This window comes from Salvelinus namaycush, unplaced genomic scaffold, assembly GCF_016432855.1.
Source record: "Salvelinus namaycush isolate Seneca unplaced genomic scaffold, SaNama_1.0 Scaffold148, whole genome shotgun sequence".
Lineage (NCBI taxonomy): Eukaryota > Metazoa > Chordata > Actinopteri > Salmoniformes > Salmonidae > Salvelinus > Salvelinus namaycush.
In genome coordinates, this window is record NW_024058208.1 from 26,941 (window position 1) to 43,958 (window position 17,018).

General features: G+C 41.8%; 1 protein-coding gene and 1 long non-coding RNA gene across 2 annotated transcripts in view; both read right to left on the reverse strand.

Moving 5' to 3' along the window:
* Window positions 1–678: 678 nt before the first annotated feature.
* Window positions 679–4,026, reverse strand: LOC120036842. The gene is made up of 2 exons (XR_005474678.1): window positions 1,601–4,026; window positions 679–1,474 (listed from the first exon to the last, which is right to left on the reverse strand). It is a non-coding gene; the product is annotated as an uncharacterized LOC120036842 (long non-coding RNA).
* A 130-nt stretch (window positions 4,027–4,156) lies between these two features.
* The window catches only part of LOC120036843 (TBC1 domain family member 15-like), a 34,079-nt gene continuing 21,217 nt past the window's right edge, over window positions 4,157–17,018 (reverse strand). Inside the window, exons 9-10 of the mRNA XM_038983154.1 lie at window positions 6,924–7,010; window positions 4,157–6,042 (exon numbers count right to left, since the gene is read on the reverse strand). Coding sequence (XP_038839082.1) covers window positions 5,818–6,042; window positions 6,924–7,010 — 312 coding nt within the window. The 3' untranslated portion in view covers window positions 4,157–5,817. The remainder of the gene's footprint in view (window positions 6,043–6,923; window positions 7,011–17,018) is intronic.

Sequence of the window (17,018 nt, forward strand, 5' to 3'; positions counted from 1 at the left end):
GTTCTCCCATCTCCACAGAGGAACTCTGGAGCTCTTTGAGTGACCATCTGGTTCTTGGTCACCTCCCTGACCAATGCTCTTCTCCCCCATTTGCTCAGTTTAGCCGGGCGGCCAGCTCTAGGAAACGCCTTGGTGGTTCCAAACTTCTTCCGTTCAATAATTATTTTGGTACCCTTCCCCAGATCTGTGCCTCGACACAATCTTGTCTCGGAGCTCTGCGAACAATTCCTTTGACCTCATGGCTTGGTTTTTGCTCTGACATGCACTGTCAACTGTGGGACCTTATATAGACAGGTGTCTATTTTTCCATATCATGTCCAACTAATTGAAATTACCACAGCTGGACTTCAATGCAGTTGTAAAACCATCTCAAGGATGATCAATAGAAACAAGATGCACCTGAGCTCAATTTTGAGTCTCATAACAAAGGGTCTGAATATTTATGTAAATACATTTTTTTTTTCTCACTTTGTCATTATGGGGTTTTGTGTGTAGAATTGATGAGGAAAATAATGTATTTAATCTATTTTAGAATAAGGCTGTAACGTAACAAAATGTGGAAAAAGGGAAGGGGCCTGAATACTTGCCGAATGCACTCTGTGTGTGTGTGTGTGTGTATATATATATATATATACACACACACACACACACATACACACACACACACACACACATATATAAGTCCCAGTAATTTATTGGGTAAAACAGCAACATTTCAGCATCACTGTGTCTTCTTCAGGGTGATGTCATGAATGCTGGAACCAGGTTATGAAGACAAACAAGGCAATTAGAGCAACCAATGACAACAGTGAGGGGCGTGTCATAACTATTAGAGCAACCAATGACAACAGTGAGGGGCGTGCCATAACTATTAGAGCAACCAATGACAACAGTGAGGGGCATGCCATAACTATTAGGTTGATTAGAATGAATTGAGTAAAACTGTTAAAAAAAACAATAGTTTTCAGCATATTGAATATATTAGGCTACTGTTATCACATGGAAACATAATTAGATGTTGTACAGAAATAATTGCATCAACATACATTGTTTAATGTAATTCCACATATATATATACATGTGTGTATATATATATATATATATATATATATATATATAAAAATAAATAATTGTTTCCAATAATCTTTTGGTTCAACCCTAATGCATAATAAGCATCATCAACAGGGGGAACATATTGGGTGTACGCTGATAACCTGTAGAAAGAATATACCGATTTTTTTAATACGTGTTCATAAGAAGTGTCTGAGAGCTAAGTCAATAATCAGACCACTAGGGGTCAATGTTTTTAGACAGGATATCCAGTAGGCCTCCCTCTGTAGTAGTAGGACCTCCATGTTACCTCCTCTCCTTGGTAGAGCAACATGCTCAACGCCTGTGTATTTGAGGGAGGAGATGGGATGGTTCGCTTCCACAAAGTGAGCTGCTACTGGATGGATATTCAGTGTTCTTACACCTGAGTGAGCTGCTACTGGATGGATATTCAGTGTTCTTCCACCTGATTGAGCTGCTACTGGATGGATATTCAGTGTTCTGACACCTGATTGAGCTGCTACTGGATGGATATTCAGTGTTCTTCCACCTGAGTGAGCTGCTACTGGATGGATATTCAGTGTTCTGACACCTGATTGAGCTGCTACTGGATGGATATTCAGTGTTCTGACACCTGATTGAGCTGCTACTGGATGGATATTCAGTGTTCTGACACCTGATTGATCTGCTACTGGATGGATATTCAGTGTTCTGACACCTGATTGAGCTGCTACTGGATGGATATTCAGTGTTCTGACACCTGATTGAGCTGCTACTGGATGGATATTCAGTGTTCTGACACCTGATTGAGCTGCTACTGGATGGATATTCAGTGTTCTTCCACCTGATTGAGCTGCAGTGTTCAGCTATGCGTTGTTTCAGACGGCTTACAACAGCTGGTAGTCTTAGCTATATTAATAATACTGGCGCTTGCTATGAGCCATCTGGTGGTGTGAAGTGCTATTTTTTTCACAATTTGCAGGCTTTCAAACATGCGCTGCCAATTCACTAGCACATATATCCATAACTCACAAGTAGTTTGTTACAAAACCACGATAGCACCTATAGCTCTCATCGCAAAGAACAACTTAACCCAGAGAAAATGAAGTATTTAGAAAAGTTTTTGATATCTGATCTCATTTTATTCTTCAAGGCGAGGCCAACAGAATCCTTGTATTTTGGTTTCACATTTCTGGGTGACAGGAGGGCAGGCATGCAGAGTTAGGGGCCTCAGGCTGTAGCCTAGAAAGTGACATAGCAACTGAGGTCATTTCCTATGGGACAAGGATATGAAAATCCTCACGCTGATTTTTGCTACAAACGCTATGAACCCTGAACAGACTAGTGATACTGTTTCATTCAGACGGTCCTATTCAGATGCTGAATCTCAGACACTGATTGGCACCCTATTCACTATATAGTGCACTACTTTTGACCAGAGCACTAGGCACTAGTGCACTATGTAGGGAATAGGGTGCCATTTGGGAAGCAGCCTCTATTTCTAGGAACGACTCCAAATCACTTACAACAAGAGAGACCGGAGAGAATAGCACATCAGCTGAGAGCCAACAGATTCATTGTCGCATCGGTAAATAACTAACCTGAAAGTGTTCCGTTGTCTCACTGTTACATCAAGCCTTTGAATGAGCGGTATTCATTGTATTGGAAAACAAAAAAAGGTATATAGTTGTCCATTTGTGTCAGTGTAAAATAGGGAACATACTGAGGGACATTATGGTTCATTTTGTTACATTTCTAGCCACAGGATATGTGGAACTGTGAACAGACTGGCCCCGGCCAGATGAGACATGGAGAGAACCTCAATTGCTTTCCCTTGATTCTTCGCATCGTCTCTTCTCGCCTCCTTCTCAAAACCCATTGGATGAGAAGGTAAGAGTTCCCTCCCCATCTGACCATTTTATCCAATGGGTGTTGAGAAAGAAGCGAGGATGCTACAAATCAAGGAAATGCCATTGAGATCCTCCCATAGACGACCGTCAGGACTGGGAGAGACTCCTGAACAGAGAGGAGATGGATACTGATACTCCTATCACAGTAAGCAATACAAAGAGGAGTCATGAAATTCAGGTTCTTTAAAAGATTTCAAAACATAATTGGTTGTCAAAGACGGTATCAAATATATATACACAGTACAAACTGCTGAAATATACAAATCTGTATACAGAAATCTTCAGGTAGGAACAGTCATCCAGCATTACTGTTTCTGATAAATCACTTGAAGGCTAAGAGTTTCCTCATGCAACATAATCAATGACTACATCAACTCCTTTACAATCTTCCTCTCAGAAGACGTGTCAATGTTAAACACATCAAGAACCATATTCACTACGTTTTGGGAGGCGAATAAGCGAACAGATGATATAAACGAGTACATGGAAGTAAGTCTGTCTGTATATATTGACAAAGGCCTCATGGTTGGCTTAGCATGAACTCTACATCATTTTAAAAACGTTGCTGTAAGGTTCGGTGTTTGACAAAGCAACTTCTGGGAACCTCCAGTCCAGAGGAACATACGTCTAATATGTGTACATATATTATCACCATGCCAACCCACACATTCTACTACGATTAACAATATGGATTCAGAAACAAAGTACATTTTTCAATATAAATCATGTCTCTTTCAGTCTTACCAAAGCAGATGTCAGTAAGGCAGCTGCGTGGACAAACCATTAGGAACACCTTCCTACTGTTGAGTTGCACCTCCCTATTGTCCTCAGAACAGCCTCAGTTCATCAGGGAATGGACTCTACAAGGTGACGAAAGCGTTCCACAGGGATGCTGACCCATGTTGACTCCAATGTTTCCCACAGTTGTGTCAAGTTGGCTGAATGTCCATGGTGGACCATTGTTAATACACACGAGAAACTGTTGAAAAACCCAGCAGCGTTGCAGTTCTTCACACACTTAAACTGGTGCGCCTGGCGCCTACTACCATACCCCGTTCAAAGGCACTTAAATATTTTGTCTTGGCCATTCACCCTCTGAATGGCACACATACACAATCCATGTCTCAAGGCTTAAAAATCCTTCTTTAACCTGTCTCCTCCCCCTTCATCTACACTGATTGAAGAGGATTTAACAAGTGATATCAATAAGGGATCATAGCTTTCACCTGGATTCACCTGGTCAGTCTATGTTATGTAAAGATCAGGTGTTCTTAATGTTTTGTACACTGTGTATAATCCATGTCAATGGGCTGCAGGGCAGAAAATCCTTTTCAGTTGGTAGAGGACAGTGGCCTTGAGATAATACAACCACATCTTCCTTAAATAGTTATAATTGAATTACACCTACAGTAGGGCTCCTATTAGCTGAATACTACAGTGAAATATAATAAGCCCTGTTTATATAAAACCTTATCCATTCCTCAGCCCTTCCACCTCTATTTAAATGTCAACTACTTCAGCATTACATTTGACTATTCACACGCGTCAGGAGCGATTAACAAGTCAAGATTAACAAGGCAATAAGGAGCAATCTGCTGAACACTAAATACCTTGGAGTCAGGGGCATTAAGGAGCAATCTGCTGAACACTGAATACCTTGGAGTCAGAGGCAATCTGCTGAACACTAAATACCTTGGAGTCAGGGGCATTAAGGAGCAATCTGCTGAACACTAAATACCTTGGAGTCAGGGGCATTAAGGAGCAATCTGCTGAACACTAAATACCTTGGAGTCAGGGGCATTAAGGAGCAATCTGCTGAACACTAAATACCTTGGAGTCAGGGGCAATAAGGAGCAATCTGCTGAACACTAAATACCTTGGAGTCAGGGGCAATAAGGAACAATCTGCTGAACACTAAATACCTTGGAGTCAGGGGCAATCTGCTGAACACTAAATACCTTGGAGTCAGGGGCAATAAGGAACAATCTGCTGAACACTAAATACCTTGGAGTCAGGGGCAATCTGCTGAACACTAAATACCTTGGAGTCAGGGGCATTAAGGAGCAATCTGCTGAACACTAAATACCTTGGAGTCAGGGGCAATAAGGAGCAATCTGCTGAACACTAAATACCTTGGAGTCAGGGGCAATCTGCTGAACACTAAATACCTTGGAGTCAGGGGCAATAAGGAACAATCTGCTGAACACTAAATACCTTGGAGTCAGGGGCAATCTGCTGAACACTAAATACCTTGGAGTCAGGGGCAATAAGGAGCAATCTGCTGAACACTAAATACCTTGGAGTCAGGGGCATTAAGGAGCAATCTGCTGAACACTAAATACCTTGGAGTCAGGGGCAATAAGGAGCAATCTGCTGAACACTAAATACCTTGGAGTCAGGGGCAATCTGCTGAACACTAAATACCTTGGAGTCAGGGGCAATAAGGAACAATCTGCTGAACACTAAATACCTTGGAGTCAGGGGCAATAAGGAGCAATCTGCTGAACACTAAATACCTTGGAGTCAGGGGCAATCTGCTGAACACTAAATACCTTGGAGTCAGGGGCATTAAGGAGCAATATCCTAAAAACTCAAAGACCAACCTCTAACAAGAAAAATTAGATGATTAACAGACAGAGAATCATTACAAAAATGATTTGATTTGCAAAACTTCCTTTAAATGAATACCTCTTGGGCTCTATTATAAAGATACTGCCCCGAGAAGCCGTTTCCTATCTCTCCTCTGTCTGTGAGGTGGAAGAGAGGCAATCCACCTTTTTCACTAGGCTGTGAGCCCCATCTCAGCCACCAGAACCAACGCTCTCACTGGATGAGAGACTACTGTTAGCCAGGCTGGCTACGATAGGTAGGCTAATTTGTAAACGTCACGCGCTGCGTCCCGTAAGTGTCTGTTGTTGCCGCTGGGGCTGTAGTCAGAGACTAAGTCCTGCTGGTCGTCTGACGGTGTACAAGGTTCGGGAGAGTCTGGTCTTTCCGTTCTCTCAGTGTCCTCTGACTGGGATGATGACTCAGTGTCTGTGCTGTTGAATCCAAGGATCTCGACCACTGAGTTGGGCAAATCCTACACAGATAATAAACATCAGATTAAAGATCTGGTTAGAACCATAGGTCAATAACAAGGTGTTGAAGAGTGTTCGCTATGAATATAGGTACAATCGAATCTGAGTTCAGTAAGGGTTTCAGAATACAGGCACAGACATTCTGAAGGTATCTACTGTTCTGCCATGGAGTTGGACACATCCTACAAGGATATCATCAGAAGAAACTATTAAAAATGTGTCAGACAGTTTTAATGAGGTTTAGTTTCAACTGGATTTATTCACACACCCTGTGTATATAGTTATACCACCAAGTTGGGGAAATCCTACACAGTTTTCTTATTTTTATAAAATAAATAAAAATAAATATCAAAAACATATGTCACAGATAGGTTTTTTGAATGTGGGTTAGATTCAACTGCATTCATTCATTCTGATCTAAGAATATTACTCCTGCTTATTATGAAGAAAAAATACATCTGTTTAACTTTGTAAACTAAAGGTGTGTTTAGAATTATTTTTGTTGTATTAATGCTATTTAATCTCTCCTCAGACTAATATTATTCTGTTTGTCCTGTGGGTACCTTTGCCACTGTTCCACCCCTTGTGTATTGCGATGTCATGGTGTATTTGTGTTGTGTTTCTACCACCGTTGGGTAAATTCTATAAAGATATTGTCGGAATAAACAAAAAAGTTAAAACCCCCTTCACACCCTTCTACTGGAAACTGCACAAACCAATTGTATCCAACTTCCTTTCCCACTCCACACTCGGCAAACCCTCCATTATGTATCACGGTCCTTCGAGCCGGATGAGTGAGCTTCTCAAAATCCATGCATGTATTTCAGAATATACTGGAAGCACAAACGTTCTGAAGATAGATGTCCTATCTATGGATACATACCTTACACCTCTTCAGCTGCAGGCATATAGCTTCAGCTTTGTTGAGGATGGCCCCGATGTCCAGGTTCATCGACAGTTCATTTATGAGCTGGAAATAAGAGGAGGACATTCTTTGATCAGTGACTTGCTAAAGCAGAGATGGGTAACTGACGGCCTGCGGGCAGATCAGTACAACATACACTACCGTTCAAAACTTTGGGCTCACTTGAAAACCTCCTTGTTTTTTAAAAAGCACATTTTTTGTCCATTTAAAATAACATCAAATTGATCAGAAATACAGAGTAGACATTGTTAATGTTGTAAATGACTATTGTTGCTGGAAACGGCTGATTTTTAACGGAATATCTAAATAGGCCCATTATCAGCAACCATCACTCCTGTGTTCCAAAGGCACGTTGTTTGAACTAATCCAAGTTTATCATTTTAAAAAGGCTAATTGATCATTAGAAAACCCTTTTGCAATTATGTTAGCGCAGCTAAAAACTGTTGAACTGATTAAAAAAAGCAATACAACTGGCATTCTTTAACTTCTTCGGGGTAGGGGGCAGCATTTTCACTTCTGGATAAATAGCATGCCAAAATTCAACTGCCTGCTACTCATCCCCAGAATATAAGATATGCATATTATTAGTAGATTTGGATAGAAAACACTCTGAAGTTTCTAAAACTGTGTGAATCATGTCTGTGAGAATAACAGAACGTATGTAGCAGGCAAAACCCCGAGGACAAACCATTCAGAATTTTTATTTTTTTGAGGTCACTGTCTTTTCAATGAGTTTTCATTGGGACACCAGATTTCTAAGGGACTTCTTTGCAGTTCCTACCGCTTCCACTGGATGTCACCAGTCTTTGGAAATTGGTTGAGGTTATTCCTTTGTGTAATGAAGAAGTACGGCAATCGTAAATGAGGGTCACTTGAAGTAAATTGTTTGAGAGAGGCACATTACCAAAAAAGTTGCGTCAGTTTGTTTTCTTTTTGTATTGAACACAGATCATCCCGTCTTCAAATTGATCGATTATTAACATTTTAAAATACCTAACGTTGTATTACAAAAGTAGTTTGAAATGCTTTGGTAAAGTTTACATGTAACTTTTGATATATTTTGTAGTGACGTTGCGCAAGTTGGAAGCTGTGTTTTTCTGGATGAAACGTGCCAAATAAATTGACATTTTGGCGACTCCGGGATGGAGTCAAGAGGCGACTCCGGGATGCTGGCCTTCTAGGCAGAGTTGCAAAGAAAAAGTGATCTCTCAGACTGACCAATAAAAATAAAAGATTAAGATGTGCAAAAGAACACAGACACTGGACAGAGGAACTCAATGTTGACGTTGAGACTAGTGTTTTGGGAAGCGAAATAAAAAAATCGAAGCGTAGGCAGATCGTCCCACTTCTAAAACAGGGAGCTATCGGACATTGGAAGAATGAGTGTAAAGTAGGAATGGAGCCTGCTGCATTCGGAGGAAATTACGCTATACAAGCGTTTCCATCTTTTTCAAAAGAGCAACACCAAATCCTCTTGAGAGCCGCGGGACAGGAACATTTCACATAGCGGTGTTTGATCAATGAAGGAGACATGTGGGATTTAATTACAAAATGAATGAGAAACACCAGTCTCTATTCTATTATACCATTACTTAATGAGATACCATTATTTCCTTATGGAGTTATGACTTGCCTAGTTAAATAAATGTTAAATAAATAAACAATTATCAAGAATTGTAATGCTAAGATGATTGGGTATTCAAATGGTGTTTATTGCAGTGTTTGTTTTTGAATCACAACGTGAATCATGTGTTCCATGTGGAAACTACCAGTTTCCTGGGGTCCTGCTCTTTGGGTAAATATACAAATGTATTATGTTCAGTCTGCATATAGAAAGAAAAATATATGTTAATGAGGGTTGACAGTTACCCCAAATGGATTGTGATGTGTGCATTGCTGATTTCATGAAATGGATTGTGATATGTGTATTGCTGATTTCATGAAATGGATTGTGATATGTGTATTGCTGATTTCATGAAATGGATTGTGATATGTGTATTGCTGATTTCATGAAATGGATTGTGATGTGTGTATTGCTGATTTCATGAAATGGATTGTGATGTGTGTATTGCTGATTTCATGAAATGGATTGTGATGTGTGTATTGCTGATTTCATGAAATGGATTGTGATATGTGTATTGCTGATTTCATGAAATGGATTGTGATATGTGTATTGCTGATTTCATGAAATGGATTGTGATATGTGTATTGTTGATTTCATGAAATGGATTGTGATATGTGTATTGTTGATTTCATGAAATGGATTGTGATATGTGTATTGCTGATTTCATGAAATGGATTGTGATGTGTATTGCTGATTTCATGAAATGGATTGTGATATGTGTATTGCTGATTTCATGAAATGGATTGTGATGTGTATTGCTGATTTCATGAAATGGATTGTGATATGTGTATTGCTGATTTCATGAAATGGATTGTGATATGTGTTGAACTAAACTGTTGTTCTGATCTGTCCTCTCTTTAGGTTATCATGGAAGGTGACGTCAGATGATGTCTTAATGCATGTAGGAATAATTTGGCCACAAACAGTGTGTGTGAACCTCAAAACCCTCCCAAACCGGCTGAAGAAACAGCGTCAAAGGCGTTCAATGTGACAGTGACCTTTAACACTTATGTGTCCGAGCCAAACCTGGGTACGGTTGGCAGGGACGCTGAGACCGCGCATGTGGAGTGAGCATGGAGAACATAAACTTTTCTCATGCTAACGTGCTGATGGGAGAAATTGACCAGACAGAATGGTGATAGTGGCTCAGGTGAGAGACTTATATTAGTTGGAAAAACATTACTTTACATTGAAAATCGGGACATTATCAAGGGCCATCAAATGTCACAGGCAAGAGTTACATGAGTTACATGTGCCGTGGGGAAGATGAACTGCAACGCTATCTGAAGAAGACACGCTAGTGCAGGGAGAAGGGAGGTCTACACACTGCAAACAATTTGGACTAGGTACGCATTGAGATAGCGATCTTTCATTACCGGGCCACTCGCGACAGGAAAACAGGGTCAAAGGGGAGCTGTAATGAGAAGAGTTATTACCGCCAATAAAAGTTCCCATTTATAAATGTACATATTAACCGTGTTGAGAAGACTCGAAGTAAAGCACTAAGGACTGTCATTCTACATTTGGGTTGGTTCATATATAAAAATGTTTTAGTTAGGATTCGGGCTACAGCGAGAGAGAGTTGTTCTCAAACTGGAGGCGTGGGGGACACTGCTAAAATGTATTAGTTAGGATTCGGCTACAGCGAGAGAGAGTTGTTCTCAAACTGACTATTGTATTACAGGTTAGATGGAATGATATATGTGTAAATGTATCTGTAGCAGGAGGTGAGGTACATGAGGCCTGTGTTTGAGACAGAATGTTTACAGGAGGTGAGGTACACATGAGGCCTGTGTTTGAGACAGAATGTTTACAGGAGGTGAGGTACACGAGGCCTGTGTTTGAGACAGAATGTTTACAGGAGGTGAGGTACACATGAGGCCTGTGTTTGAGACAGAATGTTTACAGGAGGTGAGGTACATGAGGCCTGTGTTTGAGACTGAATGTTTACAGGAGGTGAGGTACACATGAGGCCTGTGTTTGAGACTGAATGTTTACATCAGACTGTTAAGTGGGATGGAATGTGATGGGGGTGATAGAATGCTATCATCCACAGAGAATGTGTATGTTGTTACAGGAGATGGCTCGTAGGAGGGAGGACAGCTAACTGTGCCCAATATAGGGACTATTGCACAGACCCAGGACATGGTGACAGTAGCAGAGATCGTGTTGGCATTTCAGACACTATGGTAAACTTTCCAGAAACCTGTGAGGTTGTTAGGTCCAACGCCATTACTCTCCTTCCTCATTTCTAACAGCCGGCCAACACTTGACAGATTACATGCACTAGTTATTCTCAGGACAGTCGCTGTAGGGACAGTAATTGAAGGAGGTTAACGTCAGGGGTCATGTTAGTCGTAACAGTAGTTTCTCTCAGGACAGTAAGTGAAGGAGGTTATAGTCAGGGGTCATGTTAGTAGTAACAGTAATTGAAGGAGGTTAAGGTCAGGGGTCATGTTAGTAGTAACAGTAATTGAAGGAGGTTATAGTCAGGGGTCATGTTAGTAGTAACAGTAAGTGAAGGAGGTTATAGTCAGGGGTCATGTTAGTAGTAGCAGGGGTTACTTTAGTATCATTGCTGGGATATCAGTTTATGAGGACTCATGTCACATGGCTTGGTAGCTGGTAACTGGGGGACCGATGGGAGTACAGGGGGCTGTTATTCACCTCACAGACTAGTGATCTGGCCACTATCAGTCTATGTTATCAGGAAATGACCGGTGCATTGCAGTGTGTATATTCCCAGGTGAAAGAGGCACATGAGGAGCAGGAGATAACCGAGGGCACGTGCTGGATTCTGGAGATTGAGTGTACATCAAGATACACCAGGCGGGACCAGTTGGGACAGCGTTGGTCTGGTCCACACAGTACTCCTTACAGCAGCGGTAAAGATGGTCATGTCTCTGTAGCAGGGGGAGGGGGTGTTGGGACAGCGTTGGTCTGGTCCACAGTACTCCTTACAGCAGCTGCAGCGGTAAAGATGGTCATGTCTCTGTAGCAGGGGGAGGGGGTGTTGGGACAGCGTTGGTCTGGTCCACACAGTACTCCTTACAGCAGCTGCAGTGGTAAAGATGGTCATGTCTCTCCTCAACGGGTTTACAGTTCTCCCGTGAAGTGAGGTCCAGTTGCATAATGTGTGAGCTTGAAAACACCATGACAGAGGAAGTGGAGCTAATGAGAGAGAAAGACTAGATTCCACTGTAGACACACAGATGGGTTGGGTCTGGGAGCCACTTTAAACACCATAGTTGGGTTGGGTTAGCTGCTTTATTGGTTAACGTCTTATGGCTGGGGGGCAGTATTAAGTAGCTTGGATGAATAAGGTGCCCAGAGTAAACTGCCTGCTACTCAGGCCCAGAAGCTAAGATATGCAATGTATTAGTATATTTGGATAGAAAACAATCTGCAGTTTCTAAAACTGTTTGAATGATGTCTGTGAGTATAACAGAACTCATATGGCAGGCAAAACTCTGAGAAAAAATCTAACCAGGAAGTGGTTAATCTGAGGTTTGTAGGTTTTCAAGTCTTTGCCTATCCAAGATGCAGTGTAAATTTGGTCCGATTGCACTTCCTAAGGCTTGCACTAGATGTCAACAGTCTTTAGAACCTTGTTTCAGGCTTCTACTGTGAAGGGGGAGCGAATAAGAGCTGTTTGAACCAGGTCTTTCAGAATGCCATGAGCTAAGTCACGCGCGCGAATGTGAGAGCGAGCTCTGTTCCATTTCGTTTCTAAAGACAAAGGAATTGTCCGGTTGGAACATTATTGAAGTTTTATGATAAAAACATCCTAAAGATTGATTCTATACATCATTTGACATGTTTCTTCGAACTGTAATATAACTTTTTTGACTTTTCGTCTGGACTTAGTGGTCTCGCGCGTTGTGCATTTGGCTTACTGGACTAAACGTGCGAACGAAAAGGAGGTATTTGGACATAAATTATGGACTTTATCGAACAAAACTAACATTTATTGTGAAACTGGGATTCCTGGGAGTGCATTCTGATGAAGATCAAAGGTAAGTGAATATTTGAGCGCTGTACTCAGATTATCGCATGGTGTGCTTTTGCCATAAAGCTTTTTTGAAATCTGACACAGCGGTTGCATTAAGGAGAAGTATATCTTCACTTCTATACCTAACACTTATCTTTTATCAACGTTTATGATGAGTATTCCTGTAAATTGATGTGGCTCTCTGCAAAATCACCAGATGTTTTGGAGGCAAAACAATACTGAACATAACGCGCCAATGTAAACTCAGATTTTTGGATATAAATATAAACTTTATCGAACAAAACATACATGTATTGTGTAACATGAAGTCCTATGAGTGCCATCTGATGAAGATCAAAGGTTAGTGATTAATTTTATCTCTATTTCTGCTTTTTGTGACTCCTCTCTTTGGCTGGAAAATGGCTGTGTTTTTCTGTGACTAGGCGCTGACCTAACATAATCAGATGGTGTGCTTTCGTCGTAAAGCCTTTTTGAAATCGGACACTGTGGTGAGATTAACAACAAGTTTATCTTTAAAATGGTGTATAATACTTGTATGTTTGAGGAATTTTAATTATGAGATTTCTGTTGTTTGAATTTGGCGCCCTGCACTTTCACTGGCTGTTGTCAAATCGATCCCGTTAACGGGATTTCAGCCGTAAGAAGTTAATGGATCAGATGAAAGTTAAGATGGTGGGGTAATTGTACTCTAAACAACATGGAGGCATTAATGTGAAAGTCTATCCAGTCCTGAGTTACCTCAAGAGGATGTAGTGTTGATTAGGGCTACGCACCTGCCTATCAGGTGACCTGCCTATCAGCTTTTTAGGGCTTTAATTTCTGTGGAATCCAGCAGAAAAGTGTCCTGAAGACAAAGTCAGGCGAAGAGAGAGTGGCAAATGTCATGTTGTCATGCATATATAATTGTGCATAACTTAACACGTTGTTAATGCTGTTGTGGTGTTTATATTTACTTTGCAAGTCTTGTGCTATAACTCTCTTAGGAACCAGAAGGAGAAAGTTGAAACAGAAGTCACCAGCTCCAGTGGACAAGTTATTATCAGTGTTCTGTAATAAATGGAAATGAGAGTTTGGTGTGATCATAGAACAGAGGCCACAAGTCTCTGAGTTTATAAACCTCACTGTGAATGAGAATTATGTTTATTTTTTGTTTGTGTTATATTATCATTGTTTTTCCATTTATAAAGTAATTTCTAAGTGTATGATATCAGATGTTCAAAAAAGGGGGTACTGATAGGTTTCTGAGCTTGAAGGAATGCTTGGAAGGAGCTGAGTGCAGGGGAAACGATCACGTGGCAGTACAGATAAGAGGAGGAACCGTTTAAGGCCCAGATCACTCAGCTCCCTGCCAGGCAATGATGCAATGTTTGGCGATAACGAGGAGACTCCATCCATAGTGGGGAATGTATACTACCACGGGTGAAACCATGGCTTTGTCTAATGCAGCTGTATTGACCCTCTGGTAAGAATAAACTTGGTTTAAAGCTTTCATAGTGACCGTTGAGTTAACTCTGAGAATTAGAACCTAACAACGGCTATGTAGATATTCCCTAAAAAAAGAATCTGCTGTTTCCAGCTACAATAGTCATTTACAACATTAACAATGTCTACACTGTATCTCTGATCAATTTGATGTTATATTAAAATGGACAAAAAAAAAATATGCTTTTCTTTCGAAAACAAGGACATTTCTAAGTGACCCCAAACTTTTGAACGGTAGTGTATATATTCTTTTGGGGGGTGGGAACTCACTGTTGAGAGGTTTTTTTTTGGGGGGGGGGGGGGGGGGACGGACTCACTTGAGGTATTTTTTTTGGGGGGGGGGGGGGGGGGGGGGCAACTCACTGTTGAGAGGTATTTTTTGGGGGGGGGGAACTCACTGTTGAGAGGTATTTTGGGGGGGGGGGGAGACTCACTGTTGAGAGGTATTTTTGGGGGGGGGGGGGGAACTCACTGTTGAGAGGTATTTTGGGGGGGGGAACTCACTGTTGAGAGGTATTTTGGAGGGTGGGAACTCACTGTTGAGAGGTATTTTGGGGGGTGGGAACTCACTGTTGAGAGGTATTCTTTTGGGGGGGACTCACTGTTGAGGTATTTTGGGGGGGGGGGGGGAGACTCACTGTTGAGAGGTATTTTTTGGGGGGGGGGAACTCACTGTTGAGAGGTATTTTGGAGGGTGGGAACTCACTGTTGAGAGGTATTTTGGAGGGTGGGAACTCACTGTTGAGAGGTATTTTGGGGGGTGGGAACTCACTGTTGAGAGGTATTTTGGGGGGTGGGAACTCACTGTTGAGAGGTATTTTGGGGGGTGGGAACTCACTGTTGAGAGGTATTCTTTTGGGGGGGGGGACTCACTGTTGAGAGGTATTTTGGGGGGGAACTCACTGTTGAGAGGTATTATTGGGGGGGGGGGACTCACTGTTGAGAGGTATTATTGGGGGGGGGGACTCACTGTTGAGAGGTATTATTGGGGGGGGGGGGACTCACTGTTGAGAGGTATTATTGGGGGGGGGGGACTCACTGTTGAGAGGTATTATTGGGGGGGGGGGGGGGGGAACTCACTGTTGAGAGGTATTATTGGGGGGGGGACTCACTGTTGAGAGGTATTATTGGGGGGGGGGACTCACTGTTGAGAGGTATTATTGGGGGGGGGACTCACTGTTGAGAGGTATTATTGGGGGGGGGGGGACTCACTGTTGAGAGGTATTATTGGGGGGGGTGGGAACTCACTGTTGAGAGGTATTATTGGGGGGGGGACTCACTCACTGTTGAGAGGTATTATTGGGGGGGGGACTCACTCACTGTTGAGAGGTATTATTGGGGGGGGGGGGACTCACTGTTGAGAGGTATTATTGGGGGGGGTGGGAACTCACTGTTGAGAGGTATTATTGGGGGGGGACTCACTGTTGAGAGGTATTATTGGGGGGGGGACTCACTGTTGAGAGGTATTATTGGGGGGGGGACTCACTCACTGTTGAGAGGTATTATTGGGGGGGGGACTCACTCACTGTTGAGAGGTATTATTGGGGGGGGGGGGACTCACTGTTGAGAGGTATTATTGGGGGGGGTGGGAACTCACTGTTGAGAGGTATTATTGGGGGGGGACTCACTGTTGAGAGGTATTATTGGGGGGGGGACTCACTGTTGAGAGGTATTATTGGGGGGGGGGGACTCACTGTTGAGAGGTACACAAGGTGCCATTCATACATTTGGTTGTACATCAGCAGTTTCTCTCATGTCAGTCAGTAACCATGTTTCCATCCACAGATTTAATGCAAGTAAAGTCATACTGAAAAATAAATAAATCACAACATCTATGATGGAAACAGGAAGTTTCGGTACAATTATATAAATAAGACACAATTTGTTCGGTAAAATGTATTGTGAAAAATGGCGGCGGAAACGCCTTTATGCGTAAATATTGATGTAATAACCATCATATCTGCGTAAACGTGGAGTCACGTGATGGCTGATCCTCCAACTACGACTCGGGAAACCGTGCAGTTTTATTAGGCTACAGATGAAATAAGTGATGAACTTCACAGGGTGGTGAAAGTGTACAGTGATATTGATGCTCCTTTTGATAGTCACTCAATTAGACCATGTCATTAAAACAAATATTTGATTGCTAAGTATTATTATTTTATTTATGTTTAGGGGGCAGATCAGCTTTAATACTGCAGATAGATTGTGGCTTCTATCAATGCAGTTGTCTGCATCATTTCCAATCCACCATTTTGGTTACGACATGATTCTATATGAGGTATTTCAAAAGTTTTGATGTCTTCACTATTATTCTACAATGTAGAAAAAATATTTTTTTAAATAAAGAAAAACACTTGAATGAGTAGGTGTGTCCAAACTTTTGACTGGTACTGTATGGGGCAGCAGGTAGCCTAGTGGTTAGAGCGTTGGACTAGTAACCGAAAGGTTGCAAGATCAAATCCCCGAGCTGACAAGGTACAAATCTGTCGTTCTGCCCCTGAACAAGGCAGTTAACCCACTAGGCCGTCATTTAAAATAAGAATTTGTTCTTAACTGACTTGCCTAGTTAAATAAAAAGGTCAAATAAAAAATAATAATAATGACAAAAAACACTTTTTGCAAATATATTAAAAATAAAAACTTGTGGTCGACTTGGGGCTGTTAGTCACTCTCACTGTAGAATTGTGTAAAACTTTGTCCTCTCCGCTTTCAAGAGGGGGGCAGCTAAAAAAAAGTTTGCCCCCAACAAAATGTTGCTTAGGGCCTCCAAAACGCTAGAGCCAGCCCTGACTGCATGTGTGGATATGGATGTGGGTATGCAGCCCAGCGAGCCACTGCGGCTCCTCGTGATGAGTTCAGATGTTTTTGGTGGCCCCCACCCCATCGAAGTTGCCCGTCCCTCTGTGCTAAAGTGATGACACGGATAAACACT